The sequence below is a fragment of the Ostreococcus tauri genome (genome assembly GCF_000214015.3).
Source record: "Ostreococcus tauri WGS project CAID00000000 data, contig chromosome 01, whole genome shotgun sequence".
NCBI lineage: Eukaryota > Viridiplantae > Chlorophyta > Mamiellophyceae > Mamiellales > Bathycoccaceae > Ostreococcus > Ostreococcus tauri.
Window position 1 is genome coordinate 471,048 of NC_014426.2, and position 26,643 is coordinate 497,690.

At 58.3% G+C, this 26,643-nt stretch overlaps 17 protein-coding genes across 17 annotated transcripts; 9 read left to right on the plus strand and 8 right to left on the minus strand.

Annotated features, from left to right (window-relative positions):
- Window positions 1-42: 42 nt before the first annotated feature.
- Window positions 43-835, plus strand: OT_ostta01g02970 (Histone-fold; the record flags this gene model as incomplete). The annotated part of the gene is made up of 2 exons (XM_022985342.1): window positions 43-57; window positions 299-835. The coding sequence occupies 2 exons, from the start codon at window positions 43-45 to the stop codon at window positions 833-835; spliced, it is 552 nt and encodes a 183-aa protein (XP_022838229.1).
- Window positions 836-907: 72 nt separating this feature from the next.
- On the minus strand, window positions 908-1,488 carry OT_ostta01g02980 (Uncharacterised protein family UPF0434/Trm112; the record flags this gene model as incomplete). Its single annotated transcript, XM_022985343.1, has 2 exons — window positions 908-1,234; window positions 1,447-1,488. 2 exons carry the CDS (start codon window positions 1,486-1,488, stop codon window positions 908-910), a joined length of 369 nt encoding a protein of 122 aa, XP_022838230.1.
- A 290-nt stretch (window positions 1,489-1,778) lies between these two features.
- Window positions 1,779-4,415, plus strand: OT_ostta01g02990 (Ubiquitin carboxyl-terminal hydrolases family 2; the record flags this gene model as incomplete). Its single annotated transcript, XM_022985344.1, has 1 exon — window positions 1,779-4,415. The coding sequence occupies one exon, from the start codon at window positions 1,779-1,781 to the stop codon at window positions 4,413-4,415; it is 2,637 nt and encodes an 878-aa protein (XP_022838231.1).
- Window positions 4,416-4,538: 123 nt separating this feature from the next.
- On the plus strand, window positions 4,539-5,750 carry OT_ostta01g03000 (tRNA-guanine(15) transglycosylase-like; the record flags this gene model as incomplete). Its single annotated transcript, XM_022985345.1, has 1 exon — window positions 4,539-5,750. The coding sequence occupies one exon, from the start codon at window positions 4,539-4,541 to the stop codon at window positions 5,748-5,750; it is 1,212 nt and encodes a 403-aa protein (XP_022838232.1).
- A 51-nt stretch (window positions 5,751-5,801) lies between these two features.
- OT_ostta01g03010 (unnamed product) lies at window positions 5,802-6,296 on the plus strand (the record flags this gene model as incomplete). The annotated part of the gene is made up of 1 exon (XM_022985346.1): window positions 5,802-6,296. One exon carries the CDS (start codon window positions 5,802-5,804, stop codon window positions 6,294-6,296), a length of 495 nt encoding a protein of 164 aa, XP_022838233.1.
- Window positions 6,297-6,556: 260 nt separating this feature from the next.
- Window positions 6,557-7,419, plus strand: OT_ostta01g03020 (Crotonase superfamily; the record flags this gene model as incomplete). The annotated part of the gene is made up of 2 exons (XM_022985347.1): window positions 6,557-6,706; window positions 6,769-7,419. The coding sequence occupies 2 exons, from the start codon at window positions 6,557-6,559 to the stop codon at window positions 7,417-7,419; spliced, it is 801 nt and encodes a 266-aa protein (XP_022838234.1).
- Window positions 7,420-7,506: 87 nt separating this feature from the next.
- On the minus strand, window positions 7,507-10,818 carry OT_ostta01g03030 (FAD linked oxidase, N-terminal; the record flags this gene model as incomplete). Its single annotated transcript, XM_003074315.2, has 1 exon — window positions 7,507-10,818. The coding sequence occupies one exon, from the start codon at window positions 10,816-10,818 to the stop codon at window positions 7,507-7,509; it is 3,312 nt and encodes a 1,103-aa protein (XP_003074362.2).
- A 393-nt stretch (window positions 10,819-11,211) lies between these two features.
- On the plus strand, window positions 11,212-12,718 carry OT_ostta01g03040 (Fructose-bisphosphate aldolase, class-I; the record flags this gene model as incomplete). Its single annotated transcript, XM_003074316.1, has 2 exons — window positions 11,212-11,334; window positions 11,693-12,718. 2 exons carry the CDS (start codon window positions 11,212-11,214, stop codon window positions 12,716-12,718), a joined length of 1,149 nt encoding a protein of 382 aa, XP_003074363.1.
- A 166-nt stretch (window positions 12,719-12,884) lies between these two features.
- Window positions 12,885-16,058, plus strand: OT_ostta01g03050 (Alpha-1,6-glucosidases,pullulanase-type,C-terminal; the record flags this gene model as incomplete). Its single annotated transcript, XM_003074317.1, has 1 exon — window positions 12,885-16,058. One exon carries the CDS (start codon window positions 12,885-12,887, stop codon window positions 16,056-16,058), a length of 3,174 nt encoding a protein of 1,057 aa, XP_003074364.1.
- A 234-nt stretch (window positions 16,059-16,292) lies between these two features.
- Window positions 16,293-17,009, minus strand: OT_ostta01g03060 (Dienelactone hydrolase; the record flags this gene model as incomplete). The annotated part of the gene is made up of 1 exon (XM_003074318.1): window positions 16,293-17,009. One exon carries the CDS (start codon window positions 17,007-17,009, stop codon window positions 16,293-16,295), a length of 717 nt encoding a protein of 238 aa, XP_003074365.1.
- Window positions 17,010-17,082: 73 nt separating this feature from the next.
- Window positions 17,083-18,132, minus strand: OT_ostta01g03070 (Activator of Hsp90 ATPase homologue 1-like; the record flags this gene model as incomplete). Its single annotated transcript, XM_003074319.2, has 1 exon — window positions 17,083-18,132. One exon carries the CDS (start codon window positions 18,130-18,132, stop codon window positions 17,083-17,085), a length of 1,050 nt encoding a protein of 349 aa, XP_003074366.2.
- Window positions 18,133-18,214: 82 nt separating this feature from the next.
- On the plus strand, window positions 18,215-18,836 carry OT_ostta01g03080 (unnamed product; the record flags this gene model as incomplete). The annotated part of the gene is made up of 2 exons (XM_022985348.1): window positions 18,215-18,625; window positions 18,723-18,836. 2 exons carry the CDS (start codon window positions 18,215-18,217, stop codon window positions 18,834-18,836), a joined length of 525 nt encoding a protein of 174 aa, XP_022838235.1.
- Window positions 18,837-18,904: 68 nt separating this feature from the next.
- OT_ostta01g03090 (Alpha-ketoglutarate-dependent dioxygenase AlkB-like) lies at window positions 18,905-19,915 on the minus strand (the record flags this gene model as incomplete). The annotated part of the gene is made up of 1 exon (XM_022985350.1): window positions 18,905-19,915. One exon carries the CDS (start codon window positions 19,913-19,915, stop codon window positions 18,905-18,907), a length of 1,011 nt encoding a protein of 336 aa, XP_022838236.1.
- A 75-nt stretch (window positions 19,916-19,990) lies between these two features.
- Window positions 19,991-22,087, minus strand: OT_ostta01g03100 (Helicase, C-terminal; the record flags this gene model as incomplete). Its single annotated transcript, XM_003074320.1, has 1 exon — window positions 19,991-22,087. One exon carries the CDS (start codon window positions 22,085-22,087, stop codon window positions 19,991-19,993), a length of 2,097 nt encoding a protein of 698 aa, XP_003074367.1.
- Window positions 22,088-22,313: 226 nt separating this feature from the next.
- Window positions 22,314-23,173, minus strand: OT_ostta01g03110 (Proteasome B-type subunit; the record flags this gene model as incomplete). Its single annotated transcript, XM_003074321.1, has 2 exons — window positions 22,314-22,936; window positions 23,074-23,173. The coding sequence occupies 2 exons, from the start codon at window positions 23,171-23,173 to the stop codon at window positions 22,314-22,316; spliced, it is 723 nt and encodes a 240-aa protein (XP_003074368.1).
- A 106-nt stretch (window positions 23,174-23,279) lies between these two features.
- Window positions 23,280-25,013, plus strand: OT_ostta01g03120 (Nicotinate phosphoribosyltransferase-like; the record flags this gene model as incomplete). The annotated part of the gene is made up of 1 exon (XM_003074322.2): window positions 23,280-25,013. One exon carries the CDS (start codon window positions 23,280-23,282, stop codon window positions 25,011-25,013), a length of 1,734 nt encoding a protein of 577 aa, XP_003074369.2.
- A 35-nt stretch (window positions 25,014-25,048) lies between these two features.
- Window positions 25,049-26,182, minus strand: OT_ostta01g03130 (Zinc finger, RING/FYVE/PHD-type; the record flags this gene model as incomplete). The annotated part of the gene is made up of 1 exon (XM_022985351.1): window positions 25,049-26,182. One exon carries the CDS (start codon window positions 26,180-26,182, stop codon window positions 25,049-25,051), a length of 1,134 nt encoding a protein of 377 aa, XP_022838237.1.
- Window positions 26,183-26,643: the final 461 nt, after the last annotated feature.

Here is a 26,643-nt window from a genome sequence, read left to right on the forward strand (position 1 = left end):
TCGAGCGGGCGAAAGAGCACGCCGACCGCAGTGCGGCGCGCGATGAGCGGAAGACAGGTACGCGCGCACGAGGCGATGAAAACGGCAACGACGATGGTCGTGAGCGCGTCGCGCGACCGCGAGGGCGATCGAGACGAGGGCGTCGGGAGACGAATGAGATTCGAATCTCAAACGATAGAGGGTTCTAGGTCGACGCTTCACGCGCTCGTGTCATCGCGAACGGACGCGAGGACGACGCGCGGGACTATCGTTTCGGAACGTATCGCGCGCTGAGACTGACGACGCCACGACGACGCAGAAAAAACAAACGGTGGAGGAGCAGCAGGCTGCGCTCAAGCAGAGAGAGGCGGCGCAGGCGAGGCTCGTGGCGGCGCAGCAGGCCGCGGCGGCGGCGGCGGCGGTCGCGGGAAAACGGGGTGATGATGGCGGACACGCACTCACGAAGGATGAGCTTCAGGATATGCTCAAGGAGTTTGCGCCAGGGTTGGAGTTTGATTCGGCGGTGGAGGACGTGCTGCTGGAAATCGTGGATGACTTCGTAGATACCGTACTCGATCACTCGTTAATGCTTGCAAAGCATCGCGGGAGCGAAGAGATCGAACCAAAGGATGTGCTCATGCACCTGGAGCGTCAGTGGGACATGTACATTCCCGGATACAGCGGGGAGGAGGTTCGACAGTACCCGCAGAAGAGGATGGACTTGCACGCGAATCGCATGGCCGCCGTGCGCAGATCCGTCGCCGCGGCCACAGCGGCGCAAAATGAGGCCAAGAAGCAAGTTAAGCTCGCCGCCGAGCGCGCCGCGAAAAAGGGTGGTGACGCCGAGGGCGCCTGAGAACGTTACGCAAAGTTGTAATTTAGAGGCTAGAAAAGTTTACAAAATCCATGAAACACACGCGCTCGTCGATCACACCTCGTCTTCGTTCAACAGCATGTTCGGGATCCCCTTATTGATGGGGAATTTTCTGCCGCTCTCCGGACAAACGAGTGTTCCTTCCTCGACGTGCACCTCCAAGAGAGCGTGATGAAACGCCTGCAAAAACTCCTCGTTCGTCGCCGCGTCATCTGGAATCTCCCCTGGGAGTTCACCAGCGCCGATCTCTCTCGCCGCGTTCACGAAAGCCGCCCACTCCATCTTTGGTAGCATGTGCACCAAGAATTCGGCGTTAAACTCCGTCTCAGTCTCCCTAGTCTCCTTGACGACGATTTTCAGCGGGAACCCGTTCACGACGCCCTACACGCGGAGTCGCTCGCTCGTCCGTCAGTCATCGCTCATCCATCGTCGCATCCACCGTGATCGCATGCGTCCACTCGCGCCCACGCGCGGTCGACCGCGATCGACCGCGCGCGTCCCGAGCGTCGCGTCTCGAGCGAACCCGGCGGCTGGGCTCGCGCACGTCTCTCTCCTCGCCCCGTCGCCTTTCGCTCGCGTTTACGTCGTCGTACCTTAGCGTTACACGCGAGCATGTTGTGCGCCAACAATCGCATCGCCGCGAGCTCTACCGTCGCCGAACGACGCGCCGTTGAGTGTCGATCGAGCTCGAGCTCGCTCGACGATATTTGCTGCCCCGCCGCACCTCGTGACGCGCGTCGTCGTCGTCGGCTCGCTCGCGATGACGCAGGCGCGTCCGAGCGACGGTTCGGAGCCGGCATCTGACCTCGCGCGCGCTCGAGCGATCGCGCGCGACCGCGTCGATGGGCAATCGTTGACGAGCGGCGAGCGCGTGGCGATCGTCCCGAAGGCTTGGTTCGACGCCTTCTCGCGGGCGTGCTCGGCGATGGAGGCGAGTGCGGAGGCGATGGAGGCGCCGATGATGTCGACGATCGATGTAACATCCCTGCTCGGTGATGACGCGATGACGATGACGACGTCGGCTGTGTCGGAGGTCGACGCGGCGCTGCGTCCCGGTTTGCGAGAGGGCGAAGACTTTGAGATCGTCCGAGCGTCGGCGATGGAGGCGTTCGAGCGGTGGTACGGTCACGCGGAGGGGTCAAGATCGATCTATAGGACGTGTGTGGAGCGAAATGGTCGATTGGTCGTGGACGTGTACGGGATAGTGGTGCGAGCAAAACTGGGCGAGGCTCCAGACGAGGTGACGAGACGACTCGAACTGCCGAAAGGAAGCGAGGCCAGAGAGCTCGTATTGGCGTGTAAGGCGGCTTTCGAAGAGCTGAGAGAGGTGGATGAGGACGACATTAGGGTGTCGGATTATCTCTTCCAGAATCGAGGGGAGGTGCTCACAAATTTGCCGAAGAAGTCTTTGGAAGACTTCCACCTGTTACCCGACCAGGAGGTGTTGGTAGAGACGAAGGCGGACGATCGGTGGCCGGATGATGGGAATTCGGTGATAGCTTTACCCGCGGTGAGTGACGACGATAGCATGGATCACACCAAACTGGGATGTGACGTGAGCCTTACTCCGAAGAACGATGTGTCGACGTGCGCTGATGCGGCAATGGTTGGGACTCGAGGCAAGGCGGGTCTGAGTAATCTAGGTAACACGTGTTTTATGAACAGCGCGCTGCAGTGTTTGAGCCATTCATCGCTGCTCACGGATTACTTTCTGTCGGACAAATACGAGGGGGATATTAATACGGATAACCCAATAGGTATGGGTGGTGAGTTGGCGAAGGAGTACGCCAACTTGATTGGAGCGCTCTGGCGAGATGGTGCGCTGACGGTGACGCCGCGGAAGTTCAAGCACTCTCTCGCTCGATTTGCGCCGCAATTTAGTGGATATATGCAACAAGACGCGCAGGAACTGCTCGCGTTCTTGCTCGATGGTCTTCATGAAGATCTGAACCGAGTGAAGCGGAAACCTTACGTGGAGGAGCGGGACGCAGATGGTAGAACTGACGAGGACGTCGCACATGAATCTTGGGAAGCGCACTTGGCCAGAAATGACTCTTGCATCGTCGATACGTTTCAAGGTCAATACAGATCCACTCTGGTGTGTCCGTCTTGTAGCAACAAATCGGTCAAATTCGATCCGTTCATGTACCTCTCGATTCCGGTGCCGTCGGTCGGCGAAAGAGTCATCAAGGTGACGCTGATCTCTTACGGCGACGAGATATCCGCCGTTACGTACGCGCTGAAGTTGCCAAAATTGGGCGAGCTCGCTACGTTGTTTAGCGCACTGTGCGAAGTCGCCGATGTTGACACCATGGATGAGCGCTTGGTTCTCTGTGAAGTGTATAACCATCGGTTGGAAAAGACGCTGTCAAACATGACGATGCCACTTTCCGACATCAGGGAGCGCGATACGATTTTCGCTCATCGCTTGCCGGTGCTGAACGATGATGAGGTAAGCGAAACGATCGACACCGTACTCGTTCAAAGAAAGCATCAAAACGCGAGTCAAAACAAGACGCCTTACTCGCACGCGAGTCCACTAGCAACCTCGACGTTGGTCAGATTCGGCTTTCCTTGGATCGTACCGGTGACCGTACCTAAAGGCAAGAAGCCAGGAGCCGAGCAAGCGCGACGTATTGAATCTATTGTGGAGAAGTACAGCGCGAAGTACGCGCGCACGATCGCGATGGAACAACCCAGTTCTCCATCTGCGAGCGGCGATGGCAGTTTTGACAGTGCCCCTGTGCATCGGACAACAAATGACGGGGATCTGAGGGCGTTCAAGTTAAGGTATACGAACAAGAGCGCCTCCGCGTCGTTTCATGACTACGGATCAGGCGATCCCGCCACTGATTCACACGAGATGTCGTACATAGTTGGTACAACTATGCACTGTGTCGCGATTGACTGGTCACCGAAAGCGCTCAGTCATTCATATGACGACGAACTGTTCGAACAAGACGTCGACGAGCACGTAAGCGTAAAGGAAAACGCACTCGATCGTACTTCGATGCAAGGCATGCCGTTGAGCGCATGCTTAGAGGCATTCATTCAGGAAGAACCTCTTGGTGAGGATGACATGTGGTACTGCAAGCAGTGCAAGGAACACGTGCCAGCCCTGAAAAAGCTCGACTTGTGGCGCATGCCGCCGATTCTCGTCATGCACCTCAAACGCTTTAGCTACAGTCGAATTTATCGGGACAAAATAGATACGTTGGTGCACTTTCCGCTCAACGATCTGGACATGTCCCCGTATGTACTGGCGAATACCTCGAGTGGGCCCGCGCCGGTGTACGATTTGTATGCCGTCGTAAATCACTTCGGCGGTATGGGTGGCGGTCATTATACCGCCTACACTCGCCACGCGGAAGAAGGCACGTGGCACCTGTACGATGACAGCCGCTGCACTCCAGTGGAATCTACTGCAGCGCTGAACAATAAAGCCGCGTACGTCGTGTTCTACAAGCGTAGGGACGTTCCCACGCGTCATGCAATGTCGCGCCACGGCTCGATTTGCAACCTCGAAGAAATGAGCCAAGACACAAAAATGGATTGCACTTAGTAGAAACACGTTCGTTGCAATAAGCACGCATAATATAGCATAAATATCGTTCGCCTCTGTTCCTCCTTCGCTCAGCCGTCGCCGCGTTCCTCACTCGCCGTCGCGTCCTTTGACTCGTGCGCGATGTCCACCACACGAGATGACTCACCATCCACCGCGTCGACATCTCCACTCACGTTTGATGTCATCGCCGTGGACGGACGCGCCCGTGCGACGTCGCTCAAGCTGCCGCATCATGACTGTCTCACGCCCATGTTCATGCCAGTGGGGACGCAAGGATCGGTCAAAGGTCTGACGAGCGCGCAGCTCGAAGATATCGGGTGTCAGGTGATCCTAGGGAACACGTATCACCTGGGAAATCGCCCGGGGCCGGAAATCTTGCGCAAAGCTGGAGGATTACACGGGTTCATGAACTGGCGGCGAGCGATGCTCACAGACAGTGGCGGCTTTCAGATGGTGTCGCTGTTGGATCTGGCGGACATTACAGAAGAGGGGGTGACTTTTCAGTCGCCAATCGATGGAAAACCAATGTTACTGACGCCAGAGAGGAGCATCGAGATACAGAACGACATAGGGGCGGATATTATAATGGCGTTGGACGACGTCGTATCGAGCGTCACGGCGGACAGAGCGAGGTTCGAGGAGGCGACGCACCGAACGACGCGATGGATCGATCGATGCATCAATGCGCACCAGCGACCACACGACCAGTGTTTATTCGGGATCGTTCAGGGAGGATTAGACTTAGAGTTGAGGGATTTATCGTTAGAGGGATTGTTGGCTCGCGGCGACGCACTACCGGGCATGGCAGTGGGCGGCTTAGCTGGGGGCGAATCCAAGGAGGATTTCGTCCGCGTTGTGTCACACTGCACTGCGAAACTACCCGCTCATAAGCCTAGATATGTCATGGGGGTGGGTTATCCGTTGGATTTGGTCATATGCACGGCACTTGGGGCGGACATGTATGACTGCGTGTACCCAACGCGCACGGCTCGATTCGGCACCGCACTCGTTCCTGAGGGTGTGCTTCGATTGAAGAACGCTGCGTGCGCGAACGATCATCGACCGATTGACGAAACGTGCGATTGTTTGACGTGCAAAACGTACACGCGCGCTGATTTGCATGAGATTGCCACGAGAGAGCCTCGAGCCGCGCAGTTGCTCACGATTCACAACTTGCGTTATCAGATGCGTCTGTGTGCAGCCATGCACCGATCCATCATCGAGCAACGCTTCGCGGATTTCGTGCGAGATTTCATCAAAAAGCAGTTTCCCGACGACGCCGCTCCTGACTGGGTTCGCGAGGCCTTGGTTTACGCGGAGATAGAGTTGTAGTATCGACCGCCAGACGCGAGTCACCCACCTTCGCCTCACTCGTCGCCGCGCATGGGCACCGGCGCGTCTAAGATCGCGTCCTCCGTCGCGCCCGCGGCGACGAAGCGCGCACTTCCTCGAGCCGGCGCGGCGACCGTGGCCCCGTACGTCCCCGACGCCGTCGACGTCGACCGAAACGTTCGCGCCCCGGTGGAGCGCTCTGGTGGTAAAGATGTCAAACTCACCGAGATGATGTCCAAGCTCACCGTCCGCGCCGAGGACGTGAGTGCGGTGGAGTTTGGATACGCCTCGACGACGTCCCGGGCGAAGAAACGAATCGATCGCGCGGCGGAGACGCTGATGAAGCCGATGGTTTTGTTGGACGCGTTGGCGAGACATCGCGCGAGCGGATTCGAGGCGTCTGCGGTGAGCGATATCGCGCGTGAACGACCACGAGTGAGCGAACGGGTGCTGCAGGAGACGATGGAAAATTTTCGCGCACACGTCTTCGAGGAGGTGGAGGACGAGCGATGGCCGGGACGAAAGGCGCGTGTCGGTCGGTGGTGACCGGGACGCTCCGAGACGACGTTCTGTCGGGACGTCATCCGCGCACACCGAGCTCGTTCACGAGCGTGTAATATCAGTAGATGAATATTAGCGCATAACTTGGGGTATTCGCGAACGTTCTCGTCGTCGTCGTTGTTGTCGTTTTCGTCGCTCTGTACGCACGCTCGCTTGCTCGCACGAGCGCGCACTGAGTGCGCGGCACATGAAGGGAGTCAACCGTCAGTATCGCACGCGTCTCTGTCGCAGTCGCCGAAGCGACGATGCCGAGCCAAAGCGGCATCAGGGTCGAGCGCATCCCCGGGTCGCCCAGAGCCATTCTCTGGCTCGAGCGCGAGCCGGTGAACTCGATGACGTTGGAATTCTGGCGAGCGCTGTCGAACGCCTTCGACGCGCTCGAGCGCGATGAAACGGTGTGCGCGACCGCCGAGAGCGCTTTGATGAGAGAGTTGCTGACGATGTTTCGTGAACGTAGGTGCAGGGGGTGATCTTCGCGAGCGGGCTCAAGCGGGCAGTGTTCACGGCTGGGAACGACGTGACGGAGCTGTACGCGCCGAGGACGACGCGAAAGCGATATCGAGAATTTTGGCTCACGCAGACCAAATTCTTGGCGCGGTTATTGAAATCTAGGTTGGCGACGGTGTGCGCGATCAGGGGAGCGTGTCCAGCAGGCGGGTGCGTCGTGGCGCTGTGTTGCGACTATCGCGTGCAGACGACGGAGGGAACACTCGGACTCAACGAGGTCGCGCTTGGAATCTCCGTGCCAAAATATTGGGCCGAGTTGTTCCTCGATCGGTGTAACGATCGCGTAAAGGGTGAGAGTTTGCTGCAGCGCGGGGTATTGATACGACCGGCAGAGGCGCTTGGAATCGGATTGATCGACGAGGTTGTGGGTGAAGGCGCGCTCATGGCTTCCGCCTCGAGCGTAATGGATCGATATTTAAAAGTTCCTCCAGGCGCGCGGGCGACGACGAAGCAGACGATTCGATCGGAATTTAGCGCACGATGGGAATCGTACGCGGAAGAGGAGGTGAAGGGTGGATGGAAGATGCTCAACAACCCGCACATTGTGAAAGCGCTGGGAGGCGTGCTGATGAAGCTCTCCGGCGGGAAGGCGAAACTTTAAAATTTTGCGTAGCGACTAAAGATTTGAATTAAATGTACTGAGTGTAATGCGTAATGCGCTGGATAAATCGTGCGAAACTACGGGTCATTAATTCTTCGCCGATGTCGCCTCGTCGATCAAATACACAAGGCCTCTAAACGGTACACCGTCGGCGTGGTTCGAAAGGTTCACCTCGCACGTGCGGGACGTGGAGTAACCATCGGTGCAGCCCTTCGGAAGGTTCATATAACCCAAAGCTGAGTCAGTTATCTCTGGGAATCGCATACCGCGATCACCGGCCATACCGCAGCACGGAATACCAGAGCCAGAGACCTCGTCGGCGCACTTGCTCGCCAACTTCATGAAAGTTTGCTCCACACCCATCTTCTTTGAAGAGCACGGGACGTGAACGGCAATGTGCTTCTTCACCTTCTTCCACTCGAGCTTGTCGACAAGATGATTCGCAATGAACTCGGATGGTTCATAGAGCGCGAATCGAAGCTCTTGGCTTTCCAGTTGCTCCTTGATCTGCGCCAAGCACGGGGACGTGTCGACGATGATCGGGTACTTGCCGCCTTCAGACGCCTTCAAAAGCGCTTGCTCGAGATCGAAACCCTTGGCGATGGATTGATCCTTCAAGCCTCGCGAGTTGAAGATCATACCACAGCACTGAGAATTGAGACCCTCGGGGTAAACAACTTCGTACTTGGCCTTATCCAAGATGCTCATCATCGCGTCAGCAACACCCCCGTTCGCCTCCTCACCCTTCACCGGTCCCATCATACGGGTCACGCAAGAAGGCAGGTACACAACCTTGCGTGGGATACCCTTCGACGGCTGTGCATCGGCTCGCGCCGGAATCGGCGGCGGTAGCTTCGGAGCACCAGTCGGCATGTACGGGTTCCACACCGGAATCATGTTGCTCGACGCCTTGTTCAACATCCCAGAGACACCCTTCAACACACCTTCGCCGAGGATACCGTGAGCCATGGAGACCGTGTTGAGCAACGGTGGCACCAAAGCAGTCGCGGCACCGAAGTTGCGGGCGACCATGCCGGCCAAGGACTTGGCCGAGCGCGCGCTCTCCATTTCGCGGGCGCGGATGCTCTTCACGAGCTCGCCGGTGTTGATGCCAACCGGGCACTTCACCTCGCACATGCCGTCAGCAGCGCACGTACTGTTACCAGCGTACGCGAAGATGTCCAAGAACTCGTTAAGTCGGTCTTGCTCTTCCTTTGTACGCGCGCCAGCCTCGATGCCTTGGAGACGGGAGATCTCGCGATAAACAGTAATACGCTGTCTTGGGGTGAGCGAGACATCACGAGTCGGGCAATTTGACTCGCAGAAGCCGCACTCCATGCACATGTCGACGATCGGGTCAGCAACAGGCTTCGGCTTGAGGTTCTTCTCGTGCACGTGCGGATCTCTGTTCAGGACCACGCCCGGGTTCAGTACGTAGTCGGGATCAAAGAGTTCCTTGAGCTCCCACATGATGTTGTACGCCTTTGTGCCCCATTCCATCTCGACGAACGGCGCGACGTTGCGCCCAGTACCGTGTTCAGCCTTGAGGCTACCTTGGTACTTCTCGGCGACGATCTCGCACATCTCTCGCATCATGGCAGAGTACTTTTTGACTTCCTCATCAGTACGGAAACCTTGAGAGAACACCAAGTGCAAGTTACCCTCAAGGGCGTGACCCATGCACGAGGCATCGTCGTAGCCGAAGCGCTCGAACATGGCGATCAAGTCCTTGGTCATGGCACCAAGCTTGTCAACCTCGCACGCGACGTCTTCGATGAGCACCGAGGTGCCCGCCTCGCGACACGAGCCAACCATCGGGATGAGACCCTTGCGAACATCCCAGTACACCTTGTAAACGTCCTCCTCCTTCTTGAACGGGTACGTTGTCGCGCGATCGTTCAAGAACTTAAGGTTAGCTCCATCAAGGGCATTCTCCACCGCACTGATGCCCGAGTTCAACTCGTCATCCGTCGCACCTCGGCACTCAATGAGGAGCGCTGCGCCGTACTTGGGTGCGTCCTTGATGGTTGGCACGAGGCTCATGATCTTCTCGTGATCTTCACACTGTGTAAGCGACGCGCGATCGAAAAGCTCAACCGCATCGACACTGGTCTTGGCGCGAAGTACAGCCGCGGCTCGGCACGCGTCCTCGACATCTTTGAATACTATGAATGCGCTCGCCTTGTGCGGGTGGTCAACGACGGTCTTGTACGTCGCTTGGCTTACGAAACCAAAGGTTCCTTCGCTACCGATCATCAAACGCTTGATGATTTCAATCGGATCATCGATTGGGTGATCGACGAGAGCGTTGATAGAGTAACCAGTGGTGCACTTGATGGCGAACTTCTTTCGGATAAGCGCGGTGAGATCCTTATCCGCATTCACGCGTCGTGCGATGTCTTGCACTCCTTCGACGATGTGCTTGTGCGTCTTCAAGAACGATTCGCGGCTTGCCGCGTCGGCGGTATCGAGAACGGTGCCGTCGACGAAGACGATGCGCATGTCCTTAAGAGTGTGGTAAGTGTTTTGCTTCACACCGCAGCACATGCCCGAAGAGTTGTTGGCGACGACGCCGCCAATCATGCACGAGTCAATGGACGACGGATCCGGACCCATCTTGTACTGAACGTCGTGTCCATGCTTCGCCTTGTGCGCTTGGAGCAATCTATTGACCTCGCCGAGAATGAGACCCGGTTCAACGGTGATTTCGCTACCGTCGCCATGGATCTCGTACTTTCTGAAGTTCTTACCGGTGTGCGACAGCTTGAGCAAGATAGAGTCCGTCACAGCCTGACCGGAGAGCGACGTACCGGCGGCTCGAAAAGTCACCGGGGTCGCGTTCTCGGCGGCGATAGGGAGAAGGTTCTTCACCTCGGCCTCGTTGTGGATCTTCACCACCGCCTGCGGCAGGAGGCGGTAAAAAGATGCGTCCGTACCGTACGCAAACGTCTTCACCGGGTCCGTGTAAATTCTGTCCTCTGGAATGACGCTCAAGATATCCTTCTTGAACTTGGTGTATCGCCCGTCGTCGATGCGCTGACCGTCGACGTTCGCGTACGTCTTGTTCCCCTCTGGCTTGACCGGGTACACGGTGCCCGTGACCGCCACATCCTTCGCGGCGCTCACCGTCGCCGCCGCCGGCGACGCCTTCGCCCGTCTCGCGAAATCATTCGCCCGCACCGTGGCCGTGGTATTCTTTTCGTTCGTCTTCGACCTCGCCTTCGCGTTCACCGCGCGCTTCCCGCTCTTATCGAGCGATTTGATCCCACGATGGGCGATGGGGCCCCTCGCCACGGTCGTCGTCGTCGTCGTCGTCGACGCCGACGCGCGCTGCGCCCCCTCCAGCGCGCGCGCCCCTCGTCGAGCGACGTCTCGGATCGCGTCCGCGCCGCGACCCATCTCGCGCGCGAGCTCACGCGCGCGTCGCGTCGTCCCGCCTCGCGCGCGCGCGCGACGACGACGTCCACCGCGCGCCCGGTCGACGTCGATCGAAACGCGCGCGCAAAGGCGTCGGCACCGATCGATCGTGATGTGAAAGGCGCGATCGACCCTTTCGACGCCGCTCACCCCCCCCGCGCGCGCGACGTCCGCGATGGCCCCCTGTGGATGACGTCGATCGGGTGTGGGTGCGCACGTTGAGTCACGACCGCTCGCGTGTCCCCACGACGAGTCACGACCGCTCGCGTGGCCCCACGGACGTCCCGCGTTGTGATTGGTCGAGCGCGCCCGTCCCTCGGCGCCCGCCGCGCGCGCGCGCGCCCGCGCGCGCGTCCGCACACGCGCCCGCTCGTCATGCTCGCGCAAACCTCGTTCACCGGTGTCAAGGTCACGGCCAAGGCGACGTCGACGCGCCGATCCGCGCGCACCGTCGCCGTTCGCGCGAACAAGTACGCGGATGAACTCCTCGAGACGGCGGTGCGTGCGCGACGCGCGGGTGCATCGACGCGATCGAGGACGCGTGTTCACGGGCGCGCGCGCGGTGGGGGGGGTAGACGCGCGCGGGGGGGCGGGGCGGGGAATGGGAATATTTGTATCACCGCGCGCGCGCGCGAACGCGCGACGGCGAGGTCGCGATCGCGGCGTGTCGGTGATGATTCATCCGAGACGGGCGATCGCGTGGATAGGGTTCGTTCGCCCCGGGACGGGTTGGGATTGTGAACGCGGAGCCTTGGAAATGGCGGTCGGTGAGCGCGGAGCGGGTGACGACGCGACGCATCGAGGACGATGACTGACGACAAAGACGGGATCGCCCGACCGTTTTTAATTCGCGCAGCAAAACATGACCAAGCCGGGTAAGGGTATCCTCGCCATGGACGAGTCCAACCCGACGTGCGGTGGCCGCCTCGAAGCTCTCGGTATCGAGAACACCGAAGAGAACCGCCGCCGCTACCGTGAGTTGCTCATTACCACCAAGGGCTTGGGTGAGTACGTCGGTGGCGCCATCTTGTTCGAAGAAACCTTGTACCAATCCTGCAAGGACGGTACGACCTTCGTCGACGCGCTCCGCGCCCAAGGCATCTACCCGGGTATCAAGGTTGACAAGGGCCTTCGCCCGCTCGCCAACTCCAACGGCGAATCCTGGTGCCAAGGCCTCGACGGCCTCGCCGAGCGCGCTGCCGAGTACTACAAGCAAGGCGCGCGCTTCTGCAAGTGGCGCACCGTCGTCTCCATCCCGGCTGGCCCGTCCAAGATGGCCGTGACCGACGCCGCTTACGGCCTCGCTCGCTACGCCGCGATCTGCCAAAACGCTGGCCTCGTCCCGATCGTTGAACCGGAAATCCTCCTTGACGGTGACCACGACATCGACCGCAACTTCGAAGTTGCCTCCATGGTCTGGGCCGAAACCTTCAAGTACCTCGCGGACAACGGTGTCATGTTTGACCGCATGCTCTTGAAGCCGTCCATGGTTGCCCCGGGTGCTGACTGCCCGAAGAAGTCCAACGCCAAGGAAGTCGCTGCGTACACTCTCAAGATGCTCAACGACCGCGTGCCGCCGTCCACCGCGGGCATCATGTTCTTGTCCGGCGGTTTGTCCGAATTGGACTCCACGATGTACTTGAACGCCATGAACCAGCAACCGAACCCGTGGCACGTGTCCTTCTCCTACGCGCGCGCTCTCCAAAACACCGTTTTGAAGACGTACGCTACGGGGCCGGAAGATCCGGCGGTGATCGCCAAGGCGCAGGAGATCCTCCTCACTCGCGCGCGCGAGAACTCCGAGGCTCAACGCGGCGTCTTCGACGTCACCAAGTCCTCCACGGACGGTGCCTCCCAATACGTCTCCGGCTACGTGTACTAGAGTGCCAAACTACTAGTGTCACATCCGTCTCTCATTTGTCATGCGAAGCATTCAACGCATCAATGAGAGCCTCGCCAACGTCTCGATCTCGCCACTCCTGCACCCACCTCTCACCGCGTCCGCATATCGCACATCTCCACGCGCGCGTCCGTGGACCGCGCTGGAAATGTCGGTCACCCACACGTCGCTCTCATCTATCAACGAGTCGCTCCCGCGCCTCGCCCGCGCCCGCGCCCACGTTGACGCGGGACGTCGTCGAGATGGATTAATCATACGCAAGTCGTTCGGTCGCTCCCGAACGCCCATCGCTCGCGCTCGCGCCGTCTCGGACGTCGACGTCCCCGACGCGACGATCCTTCGAGTGCGTTACCATCGAACGGACGGATCGTCGTACGCGGGATGGGGCGCGCACGCCTGGGGCGACGTGCGAGCGCCGACGACGTGGGACGCGCCGCTGGCGGCGACGCTGGACGACTACTCTACGTGGGCGACGTTCGACGTCGAGTTAGTGAGCGGAGCGAGTCGAGTGAGCGTACTCATTCACCGAGGAGAGGATCAGGATTGTCGAGCAGAGGATTTAGACGTATCCGCGGGGACGCGAGAGGTGTGGTTGGTGAGCGGGTACTCGTGCGCGTTTGAGCAAGAACCGGATTTGAAGGCGCTGCCAAAGGGAGATGTGGACAAGCACCGGGCGATTTGGGTCTCCGCGAGCGTCATCGCGGTGCCTCCAGACTTTGCTTTATCGGCCGCAGCACGAGAGTCGGTGAAATATTCGTTGGTGAGCTCGGAGAGCGCGGAGCTGAGGGTGACTGGCGAAGGTGTCGAAGGCGGCGACGGAGAGCCGCAGACGCTGGAACTCATCCCGACCGGTCTCTCGAAGGGCGCACGCGAGAAGTTTCCGCATATCGCGGCGGCTGATTATCGCGCGTTAGAACTACCGCCGAGCGCGCCGGTGCGAGATTTATTGCGTCGGCAACTTGCCGTGGCGGCGGTGGATGAAGACGGCGCGCCAGTGGATGCCACGGGTGTCCAGCTCCAAGGCGCGCTCGATGAATTGTACGCGTACGACGGTCCTCTGGGCGCGGAATTTGGCTCTGATAACTTAGTGACTCTCCGAGTATGGGCACCAACAGCGCAAAACGTCACGCTGAGCGTGTTCGATGAGCCGAGAGGAGACGCAACGCGCATCGAAAAGTCAATGACGCGCGACAGCAGAACTGGCGTGTGGAGTGTTAGCGGCGAATTCGATGGTAAGTTTTACAACTACAACGTTACAGTTTTCAATCCATCGACGGGGCAAGTGTCGACCAACGTCTCGAGCGATCCGTACGCGCGAAGTCTCGCGGCTGATGGTCGACGAGCGCATGTGTGTGACATTTCAAAGGACGACTTAAAACCAGCTGGGTGGGAATCTTTCGAGAAACCGACGTTCACGCATCCGGTGGACTGCGCGATCTACGAGCTTCACATTCGAGATTTTAGCGCCATGGACGACACCGTGAGCTCGGCCGCGCGAGGGAAGTACGTCGCTTTCACTGAGAGTTCGAGCACATGCGTGTCTCATCTCCGAAAGCTCGCCCAAGCCGGGCTCACGCACGTGCATCTTTTACCGTCGTACGATTTCGGCTCTGTGCCCGAGCTCCCGGAAAATCAAAAGTCGGTCGACTTCGAGCAACTCGCGGCGCTACCCTCAAACTCGAGCAAGCAACAAGAACTGATCGAGGAGTGTAATTGGTGCGACGCCTTCAACTGGGGATATGATCCGGTGCACTACGGCGTGCCCGAGGGGAGCTACTCCACCGACGCTGATGGATCGCGTCGCGTGCTGGAATATCGTGAGATGGTGAAATCGCTCGCGGAGAACGGTCTACGTGTGATCTGTGACGTGGTGTACAACCACACCCTGTCTTCTGGCCCAAGTGACGTCAACAGTGTTCTCGACAAGATTGTTCCAGGCTATTACCATCGCCGTAATTTCGACGGATTTATCGAAGCGAGCACGTGCTGCAACAACACAGCGAGCGAGCATTACATGATGGATCGTCTCATCGTCGACGATCTCGTCCACTGGGCCCGAAGCTACAAGGTTGATGGGTTTCGATTCGATTTAATGGGACACCTGATGCTTTCGACAATGTTGAAGGCGAAGAAAGCGCTCAACTCGTTAACCTTAGAGAGAGATGGCGTGGACGGTAAATCACTTTATCTATACGGCGAGGGCTGGGACTACGCTGAGGTAGCGCAAGGGCGCGTTGGCAAAAACGCCTCACAATTGAATTTAGCGCACACGGGCATTGGAAGCTTCAACGATCGTGTTCGAGAAGGGTGCATCGGAGGCAGTCCTTTCGCGGATCCTCGGTTGCAAGGTTTTCTCACGGGATTGTATTATTCCCCAAACGGAGTTGTTCAGCAGGGTGACGAAGAGTCACAGCGGTACCGGATGATGGAGGATGGTGAGAGGATCCTTGCGGCGCTCGCTGGAAACGTGCGTGATTTCGCCTACGTGGATCGCCACGGAGTCGAGGTGATGGCAAGCTCAGCTGTTTGGCCGAATTCAAACGTGGCGTACGCTGGTGAACCGGAAGAGACGGTAAACTACGTCAGTGCTCACGACAACGAGACATTGTTCGATAGCATAACGTTGCGGGTCGCCGATTCAATTTCTCTGGCTGAAAGGTGCAGGATTAATCACGTCGCGACAGCGATCGTCGCGCTGGCCCAGGGCGTGCCCTTCTTTCACGCGGGTGATGAAATTTTGCGAAGTAAATCGTTAGATAGAGATTCGTATTCCAGCGGTGACTGGTTCAATCGACTAGATTACAGTGGAGAGACGCACAATTTTGGCGTTGGGTTGCCGCCTGCTCGGAAGAACGGTGACCGGTACGCTTTCATCACCGAGATGCTCGCGGATCTCTCGATGCGTCCGACGAAAGAGAACATCCACGCCGCCACGAAAAATTTGTGCGAGTTACTCAGTATTCGACGCTCGACGCCGCTTCTTCGTCTTCGAAGTTCGCACGACATTCAACGTCGAATGAAATTTTACAATCGCGGCCCGGCGCAAACGCCCGGACTCATCATCGCGAGCATCAACGACGGTGACGCGTCTACGCCCGGATTACAGGCGCTTGATTCGAACTACAAACGAATCGTGCTCGCCATCAATGCCACCCCGAGGCGAATATCTCACGAAGAAGCTGGTCTCAAGGTTGACTTCGCCGGCGTTGAGTTGAAGCTCCATCCTCTGATCTCTGACGCTGTCGCAGCGGAAAGCTCGGTCGTCGACGGCGCGTATACGATTCCTCCCTACACTTGGGCCGTATTCGTGCAGTGTCGATAGCTCGTTTCACCCATTGTAATTTCATCGCGCTGCGTTGCACTAAGTGTACGATTTGTTCAACGCGCTACTGGCTCAACTCAAATCCTTTTCAAAGCTTGGATCCTTCGCACGTAGGAATAAAAGTAACAACGATGGCCCTCGGTATGCAAATCGAGATGAACTTGATTAAACGCATAATTCTTTTTCATCTCCCTCCCGTCGGCAAGATGTCGACAATGTGTTGTGGGTTCGTTTTTACAAGAGGTGTGCTCTAAAGAAAGCCTCCACGCGCCCCCAAGCGAGCGCTACCGTGGCTTCGTTGAGCGGCGGAAATCCCTGGACGCGCTCGCGCGATTCGAAATCAGGATACGGATCCGGCACGGAGTTCATGAACGCGTGCCCGACGTCCGGGTACGTGAAGATTTCCTGATTCTCTCTCGTCAACTTTTCCTTCAACTGTTTCGCTGTCTCCGGGTCTGAGAATCCGGTGAGGTTGTCCTTCTCTCCGAAGTGTCCCTGCACTGGAATTGCGATCGCCGACGCGTCGCATGCACCCGCGTTGTACCCGTAAAATGGTGCGATGGCGTCTACTGGCGCCTTCTCACCCGCGATTAACGTCAACGCGCCGCCCATGCAGAATCCAATGACGCCGACTTTGTTTGCCCCACGCTTTCGAAGCTCCTCCGCCGCCTCACCGATCTCCTTCGTCGCGAGCGTCCAGTCGAGATTACTCATCAAATGATGCGCCTCCTCGACGTCGACGCCGACGGAGCCCCGGTAGAGATCGGGCACGAGAACGGCGACGCCGATGTCGTCCCGTAGTTTCCTCGCGTGAGTTTTAATCGTCTCGTTCACGCCCCACCACTCCTGGAGCACGATCACGGCGGCGGAGGACCCGGATGGGGCGTCGAGGAAGTGACCCTGCGCGCCGTCGGCGCCGAAGGTGATCTGGGCGAACGCGTCGGAGGACATGGAGAGTTGTGAAGAAATTGTGTGATGTCCCGGTTGTTACAAGCGGTTCGCGGTGAGACACGTATCCGTATATTCACGCGCCGTAGCCGAAGACCTGGCGGATGCGAGCGAAGATCAAATTTTTCCAACCGTTCTCAGTGGTGTCCATCACTGTTTCGTTGCCGAACTTGTCGCACTCCGGGACGTCGGTCTGCACGAGGTCAACCCAACAGTTTCCAGGATCGGGCTCTCGAAAGGTTATAGTCACGGTGCTATAGTGATCGTCCGGCCACGAGTTGAAGCGCCACTTCTGAACGATCTTCTCCCCGGGGACGTAATCTATGGTCTCGCCTTGAATGTTACCGTCGAACATGTCAAACTTTCCTGTGGATCCGTTCAAACCGCTGCACCTCGAACGAGTGAAGTGCATCACTCGGCTACCGTCCATCAGTGCTTCGCAGATATCCCTCGGTCGACAGTAAAAGTTCTCGGTGATTTTGATGGTGTGATTCTTCTGCGATAATGGCGCGGCTTTGTCGCTCCGCGTGTTCTCCTTTGCTGCGGCCTTCTTAGCCGCGTCTGCCGCTTTCGCCGCCTCGGCTTTCGCCGCCGCCTCGGCGCTGACTGGTGCGTCGCCACCGGGTCCACCCTTCGCCATTTCCTTCACGAACGTCCGCACGCCCTCTAAGATGATCGGCACCAACGTCTTCAACACCGCCTCTCTTACGATAGAATCCTCGGTGGAGTCCGACGCCGGCGCCGCGACGCACTCTGGGTCCTCGTCCGCGTTCTCATCCGCCACGTACGGCATCTTAACCTTACCACCGCACGCCTTCCCTCGACACTCCCCTTCGTACGCGATCTCCACCTCCAACTCGTACCCCGGAATGATCTTACCCTTCCTCTTATTCACGTACGCCTCGCCCTCGCACTTGGTCAAACCGACGCACTTGACAAAGGAAACTTCTGGAAACGCTTGGAGCAAAGCATCCTTCTTAGCCTCCGCGCCCCCGCAGAGCGCACCGAGTCTCTCGCGGGACCAGGGTAAGGCGTCTTTCTCTTCCCAGTGCCATCCGTGCACGTTCGCGCCGTCCGCGCGCTCGTCCACGATCCATCGTTCGTCCCCTTCACCAAACTTGGCCATCGAGGCGCGTCTCGGAGTGACGCCCGTGGACCTTTATCGCTTTATCCGCACTCATCGACGCGTGACGCGCGCGCTGGAGACGATGGCGCACGGCGTGACGACGACGACGGCGACGCTCGCGGGGATGAACGCCCGGACGACGGTGAAGACGCGGGTGAAGGGCGTTGCGACGCGCGAGACGACAGGAAACCACGGCTCTTTGAGGTTTTCGCTTCGAGGTCGACAGCGCGCGGTGCGGGTGCGCGCGTCGAGGGCGAGCGTCGATGGAGCGGGACGAAGGGGTGATATCGTCGTCGTTGATGCGTTCAGGAACGCGCCTGAACCAAAGGTTGAGGAGGAGGAGGGCTCGGTGTTGGACTTTCCGGAGGAGTACGTGCGCGCGGTGCCGTCGAGGCGTCCGGACATCTTCCCTGATCTGAAGGAGCCTAAGATGCCGATGCCGAGACCGATGCCGGGCGACCCGGAGATGCCGGACGAGGAGTCCGAGGAGAAGGTACGATTTGGTTTTCGTTCGACGCGCTCGTCGCGCCCGGTTTGCTCGATTTCATCTGTACGAAAACTTCACTTTGATTCTGACGACTTCCACACAGGAACGCAAGGAGAACCCAGGCGAACCGGGCGAGAAGCCGGAAGACGAGGAAGAGGAGGACGCCGAAAAGAAGAAGAAAAAGAAGAAGAAGGAGTTAGAGGAAGAGGAGGAGTAAATGATTTGTTTTCCGCGCCGGTTCGCATTGTCATGTCACAGCCAATAGTACCCAACAAAACAATCGTCTTAGTCTATGTCCCTAATGCTAATATTGATTCGCGCGCGAGAAATATACGAGGCATAGGCATCGTCGTCCCACGCCTCGGCTCGCAAACACGTCGGGAGCTCGAATTCCAGGCTCTCGTCAGAGGCGAACACGCGTGGCACGCCGTGGTAACACTTTCTTGATTCGCCGCCTAGGATGACGGCATCGCCCGATCGAAGGATCATCGCCGTAGGAGACTTATCTCTGTTTTCATGTCCGAGTAAGAATACCGCGGGACATCCGAGCGAAATGCTCACGATGGGTCGATCTAAATTGTTCTCTGCATCGTCCATGTGCCCGTTAAGTGTGTCGCCCGGTTGGTAATAGTTCACCAGCCCAGCCTGGGCGTCGAACGTCCATTTCTCGGGCGCCGCGCGAGCAATTCGTCGAGTGAGTTCGACTAAATCATCGCTTATCGCCCGTCTGGGGACGTCGGGTTCGTACACGCGAGATGTCCACTCAAACGGCGCACCGACTGTTGCCCATCGCAACTTTTTCAGCAAGTGCCGAGCAAAGAATCGCTCCTCCGCGTCACCCCGCTTCACCTCTCGCCCCGGACGCGCCCACGCACCGTCGAAGAGCATCAAATCCTCTTGCACCGCGTTCCATAGCCCTGACGGGAGCTCCCCCAACTCTTTCGCGAAATTCGTCCGAGCTGGCGGCTCGCACAGCTCGCTCACCGCCGCACGCACCCACGTCCTCTGCTCCTCCGCCGAGAGCGCGTTCTTCACGTAATAAAATCCTGGGTGCCCATCAATTGCGTACGTCTCCGTCGTTCCACTCGTGGAGACGAGCGAGCGGCGACTCGAGCGCTCGTCGTCGACCGAAAAGTCAAGTACGTCGCTCAGGTCCGTCGGTTCGGCGACGAATCGCCCGCCGCGTCTCTTCCCGTTCGCGCTCACGCGGAACTGCTCGACGAGCTTGAGCTGGTATCTCTTTTCAGCGTCCCTGAACGCGGTTCGACGCGTGGTGGACGCACCATCGACGTACATGCGAGTGGGCGAGTGGGGACGCGAGGCGGCGGCTCGACGCTTCGTGCACGCGATAAACATGTCAAGTCTAGTGCTCTACTTTTTCGCGTCTCGATCGCGCTGGTGGTAATATCGCTTCAACACTTCCTTGGCAGAGCACATTGGGAAGTTTGATAAGTCGTAGTAGTGCGGGGCGAGATCGATGAGCCACTCGCCTCGGACGTCCGTGCACGTGCGAATGTAGTTCTTCGACGTCAGGACGAACTCGTTGTAGCATACCCACTCCGGCTTGCGGTCGAGGCACGTGGACGGGTGCAGCATCACCTCCTGGTTATCCTTGACCGTCAAGTAGCGTCCACCACGCTCGAGGTGCGCGACTTGCATGAAGTAACCGCTCAGGATGGCCTTTCGAATGTTTGGATAGTAATCTCGAGCAGCAAAATCCGTGCTCACCAGCGGCAGGTTGAAGCGCTGGCAAATGCGCACGAGTTGCGTACGCACGTTATCCGCACTCTTCATCGCTCTATGACTGATGTAATTGTTCCAGCACCAATCCGGATCTTCCTTAGCCTGCTTGTAGGCGTGGTAGACGTTCAGTAGTGTCAGGTGATCGCCATCCACGTGAGCAAACTGCGCCTTTGCCGCGTCTGCCTGCTCAGCTTGGTCTCTCGGGCGAATGAACGCCTGCGGAACGGAGAGCATGGCAACGATGGACAGAACTTCATTGGAGCACTTAAATTCGCACGAGGTGACGAGCATTTTTGCCAGCTGCGGATCCAAAGGGTACTCCGCCATGACTTGACCAACAGTTGTGAGCTCGCCGTCGTCGTCCAGAGCGCCCAGATAGTTGAGCAACTCTAGCGCCCGCATCAGCGTCTCTGGCGCTGGCGGATCCATGAAATCAAAGTGCACTAAATCATCTATGCCCAACTTCTTGAGCTGCAGGACCACGCTCCCGAGATTCGAACGCAAAATCTCCGGGTAGGTTTGCTCTTGCAAATCCTTCTTGAAGGATTGCTCAGTGTACAAACGGAAGCACTTACCCGGCTGCGTACGACCGGCACGACCAGCTCGCTGTTGTGCAGAGGCTCGAGAGATGGGCGAAACGAGGAGCGACTCAACGCGAATCCTCGGGTTGAACACCTTCTGTTTGGAGAACCCCGGATCGATCACATACACGATACCATCAATCGTCAACGAGGTTTCGGCTATGTTGGTGGAGACGACGATTTTGCGTCCCGGCGGCTTCCCTGGCTTCCCCTCCGGAGCCTTGTCGAAAATCTTCTGCTGCATCGCCGGCGGCAACGTAGCATAGAGTGGAACAACGTTCACCACTCCAACTTCGTCGCCCAAGTTCTGAATCTCTCGTCGAATCTTTCCGCACGCATCCTCAATCTCTTCCTCACCCGTCAAGAACAACAAAATGTCTCCCGGGGGCTCGCACTGATGAATTTGCGTCACCGTTCGAATGGACGCCTCTAAATAGTCTCGCTCCGGTTCCTGAGTGTAAAATATCTCCACCGGATGCATTCTACCGGGCACCTTCATGAGCGGTGCGTCCAAAAAGTACCCCTGAAACTTCTCCGCCTCGAGCGTGGCGGACATGACCACGCACTTCAAGTCTTTGCGCTTGATTAAAATCTCCTTCAATAAACCAAACAAAATGTCCGTCGCCAGCGTTCGCTCGTGCGCTTCATCGATCACAATCACCGAGTACCTCGACAAGAGCGGATCTGTCATCGCCTCCCTGAGGAGCATACCGTCTGTGGCGTACTTCAAAACCGTCCTCGGTCCTGTCGCCTCCTCGAAACGAATCGAGTACCCCACCTCCTCTCCAATATTCACGTCCATCTCATCCGCAACGCGCTTCGCCACGCTCATCGCCGCAACACGTCTCGGCTGCGTGCACACACACATCTTCCCATCCGTCGTGTATCCCGAATCAACGACAAACTGCGGCACTTGCGTCGTCTTCCCGCTCCCCGTTTCCCCGACAAGAATCATAGTCTGGTTCTTCGCGAGCGTCGCCGCGAACTCCTCCTTCTGCAACCACACCGGTAAGGTCTTGCGCTTGGACAGGATGTCATAGTACCTATCGCTTAGCGCGAGTCCGGTGTGCGGGTTCGTGCCCCCGCGCTCGTCCACACACGTCGTCTTCGGCTTCTTTGGTGATTTTTCATCGCGCTCGCTCATTGCGGCGGCGGACGAAATCGATGAATGCGTCGACGCTGCGGGCGGTTCAAAGCGTCCTTCGACGACCGAGAGTCACGGGTGCGTTTGATAATCTAAGATCTCACCCTTGCGCGCGTTCGTGCGTCGGGCGACGCGAAGAGGTGGCGTGAGAGGGGAGAGGATGTGGGGTCGCCGTTCAACGCGCGCGCGAAGCGGAGCGAAAGCGAAGCGAGCGTCGACGATGTGATTACAAAATCATGCCCCCCGAAGCGCCCTGGTGGCCGTGACGCGCGATTTCGGGTCGACCTCTGACCTGCGGAAGCTCTCCCAGGACGGGCGGGATGTCGTTGCCTTGGATGAAGGTTCGAGTGATCCCGCTTTTGTCCACCGTGTTAAGGCGAATGCAACCGCCGCTCGAGCCGTCCACGGACATCGCGAGCGCGATCGCCCTGGCGACGAACGCCTCGCACTCCTCTCGAGTCATCCCCTCGCGCCAACCATCGTCTAAGAAACCCCAAATATACGTCGAACCGCTCCCATCGGTGGTCCATCGCTCCTTCACCATGTTTCCGCCCGCCGTGCTCGCGTACACCTGAGGGCCGTTTCGCTTGTCCCAACCCCCGACGATGGTGTACGCGCTCAGACCTCTTCCTTGGTTCATCCCTTTGTTCTGATACGCGATCTTCGTCGCGATGGTCGCCACCGTCTTCACGTCCGCGGGCTCACCGTGCTCGACCTCGCGCTCCTCGACGACTCTTCGCACGAATCCGCCGAGCGCCTCGGTGTCCGCGGCGCTTCCGCTCCGACACATGATCGCGCACTCGCTCAACGCCATCATCTTATCCGATGCCCTGTTCGACACGTACACTCCTATGCGATTGAACGAACGTCAGTCGCTCGCCCACGCGCGTTCACGAGGCGTCGCCGCGCGTCGAAACGAAGCGCTGACTCGTTCGTCAGCGAAATCTGAAATCTAGTCTCAAAATCCCTCGCGTCGCCCGGCGTACCCGTGCTCACGCGCGTGTCCGCGCCCAGAACGACCCCACCGTCGTACTCACACGCCACGATCGTGGTTCCGGTTCGAGGTTGGTCCCTCGCGAGCGACATGTTGCGCTCGCGACGCGCTTTGAAGTGACGACTGGGACGATCGCGTTCAGTGTGCGTTCGTGCATCGCCGCACACGGCGACGATCGGGCGTCGCGAGACGGGTGAAATGACGGGCAAGCGCGCGCGCGTCGACGAGCGCGTCAACGGCGTCGATGTCGACGCCGATATGCGACGCAAAGGGCGTTTACCGCCGTGTCACAACGCCCTCGTCACCGCCCTGCTCACCGATACGTATCAGCTTACGATGGCGTACGCGTACTGGAAGAACGGCACGCACGAGCGAAGCGCGACGTTTGAACTCTTCTTTCGAAAGAACCCGTTCGACGGGGAGTTCACCGTTTTCGCAGGTTTGGAGGAGGCTCTGCGATTCTTGAGCAATTTCGCATTCACGGAGGCGGACTGCGCGTACCTGCGCTCGACGTCGATCGGGGCGAACATGGAGGGAGAGTTTTTTGATTTTTTGTTAGGACTCGACGCGAGCAAAGTGAGGGTGTACGGCCAACTCGAGGGGAGCGTGGTGTTCCCGCGCGTTCCTTTGCTCAGGTTGGAGGGACCGCTAGCGACGGTGCAGCTGTTCGAGACGACGCTGCTTTGCTTGGTGAATTACGCGAGTTTGGTGGCGACGAACGCGGCGAGGCATCGCTTGGTCGCGGGAGAGGATGCGCAGTTGCTGGAATTCGGGCTGAGGCGGGCGCAAGGGGTGGATGGGGGGATCTCCGCGAGTCGGTACTCGTACCTGGGCGGTTTCGACGCGACGAGCAACGTCGAGGCCGGGAGGCAGTTCGGAATACCGATCAAGGGTACGCACGCGCACTCGTACGTGCAATCGCACGCGTCGTGGTCGACGGTAAAAAATCCAAAGTTGGTGAGCGCCGACGGCTCGACGACGTGCGATGACTTCCCCGCGCTCGTGATGGAGAAGTTGAAGCAGTTGGAGGCGCTTCGAGACGATATGGATCTTGAGCTTCGTTGGACCGATACGAATACAAGCGAGCTCGCGGCGTTTACCACGTATGCATTGGCCTTTCCGGGGTCGTTCTTAGCCTTGGTGGACACGTATAATGTCTTGAAGAGCGGTTTGCCAAACTTTTGCGCCGTGGCGTTGGCGCTTCGTGAGCTCGGGTACTCTGCGGTGGGCATTAGGCTCGATAGCGGCGACTTATCTTACCTCAGTAAACAAACCCGATCGTTCTTGCAGAGTATTGAGAGATTACTTGGTACGAAAATCGCCGACAGGCTGAGTGAGGTCTCCATCACGGCGTCGAATGACATTCATGAGGCAGTGTTGTACTCACTGCGTCAGCACGGTCACGAGATCGACGCCTTTGGCATCGGAACGCACCTCGTGACGTGCTACGAGCAACCAGCACTCGGGTGTGTGTACAAGCTCGTCGAGATCGACGATACTCCACGCATCAAACTCAGTGAAGACATCGCCAAAGTGACAATTCCGGGAAGGAAGAAGGGCTATCGATTATTCTCGCAAACTGGCGAGGCAATCGTCGACGTGATGACGCGCGACGACGAACCTGCACCTAAAGTCGGCGAACGCATGTTGATTCGACACCCGTTCGAGGAAAGTAAGCGCGCGTACGTCGTTCCATCCAAGGTGGAGCCGCTTTTTAATTTGGTTTGGGACCGCGAGCACGGCACGCAAGAGAGTTTGGACTTGACCCTCGAGACGTCTCGGCGACGATGCAAAGAGTCGATTCACCAGCTCCGCGCGGATCATCTCAGGTACACCAACCCAACACCTTACAAAGTGAGCGTGTCCGCGGCGCTTTACGATTTCATCCGCGACCTCTGGTTCGCCGAAGCGCCTGTCGGCGAGCTACGATGATTTTCAACAAGGAATTGTACTTTTACATCTAGAATCTACTCTTCGTCATCATCTGTCGGCACGTATCGCGGAGCAGCCTGACTAAGCGGCAATATCTCATCCTCAGAGAGCGATCTCTCTTCTTCTGCTTCTTCTTCGTCATCGTGGTGGTTATCCATTCTGGCGTCGTCCACGATTCTCGTCGGCTCAGCAACGTCCTTCCCGCTGGCGGTCGAACTCGTCTTACTTCTATTTCGAACCTCCTCGATGAGTTTAGCGAAGACGGCGTTGCTGTTATCGCTCGTCTTCCCGTTTGAGACAGCGGCAAAGCCGAACATGCGCGCCTTGGCACCCGCGCCCACCTTTCGAGCCTCCTCGCGATTCACCTCGCGCGCAATCGCGGCGAGATCGGGTACTCGTCCGTACTCTATGATTGCGTTCACTCGCGTCGTAAACTCCTTATGTCTCGCTTCGAGCTGCTTTTTGTCCCCGTTCGCGGCTAATCCGGCGTTTTTGCACATCTCTCGAAGCTTGTTCAGTGTGAACAAGTGGTAGGCGAGCTTTGGCATTTTCTTCTGCAAAATCTCGCTCCCGGCGCCCTCGCCCGAGCGTTCGCGCTTCCGCGACGGGCTCGATAATGCCTCTCGACGCACCAAACACGTGTTCAAATGCGTATTCATCGCGTTCATCGCGATCGAGGCGTTACACACCGGACACGGCGCGCTCCTCGCCTCGGCTCGCGCGTTCTCGGCGCCACCCGATAAGACGATGGGCGCGTCCGAGTCCTCCGAGTCAGAGTTCACCTCGGTCGAGACGAGTGATTGCTGTCGCTGATTCCTCACCTTTCTCTCGGGTCGCGCCGCCGTCGCGCTCGGCGCCGCCTCACCGGAGAGCGTCGCCTCCAACAGCTCGTCGCGCACTCTCTTGAAGCACTCCACCGCGTGTTCAAGCGCCTTATTCGGCATGAGATCCCCCTCCGTCGCCGGTTCGCGACACATCGGACACGTCTCCAGTACCGGGAGCGACCGTCGCGCGCACGCGGAGCAAAACGCGTGCCTACACGCTCGGAAACTCACCGGGAGCTCGAAAAAGTCCGAGCAGATGGCGCAACGGAGCGACGCGTCGAAATCACGAAGCGCGTTCGTGGGCCACGCCTCGGCGACGTCGAGATGCCGAACGCCGCTCTCCATTCATCCGCGGACGCCGCGCGGTCGCTGCGTCGTCTTTGACGGTCGACGACGACCGCGCACCGACCGCCCCTAGGCCGCTTCCACCCGTAACATTTACGAAACCAAGGCGTTGGGGATGACCGGTTTCTTTTTATCGCACAACGTCTTCAATGGCGTGGTTGATGGGCTAAAACGTCCACGAACTACACCGGGGTCGTAGCTCAAATGGTAGAGCGCGCGCTTAGCATGCGCGAGGTACCGGGATCGATACCTGGCGACTCCACTTTTTGATAGTGCTCTTCTCAATTAAATATGCATCAAATTTCACTTTTTTATGTGTTTGTGTGCGGACGTCCGCTCTTCGAGTAAGCTTGCGCTGACTGGTGACGCCCGACGAGCGGTTTTGGTCAGCGCCAAGGTTCTTCTCTACTCTTCAAATAAGTCTCGCATCATCGTCTGATCTCATTTTGTTACATCGAGGC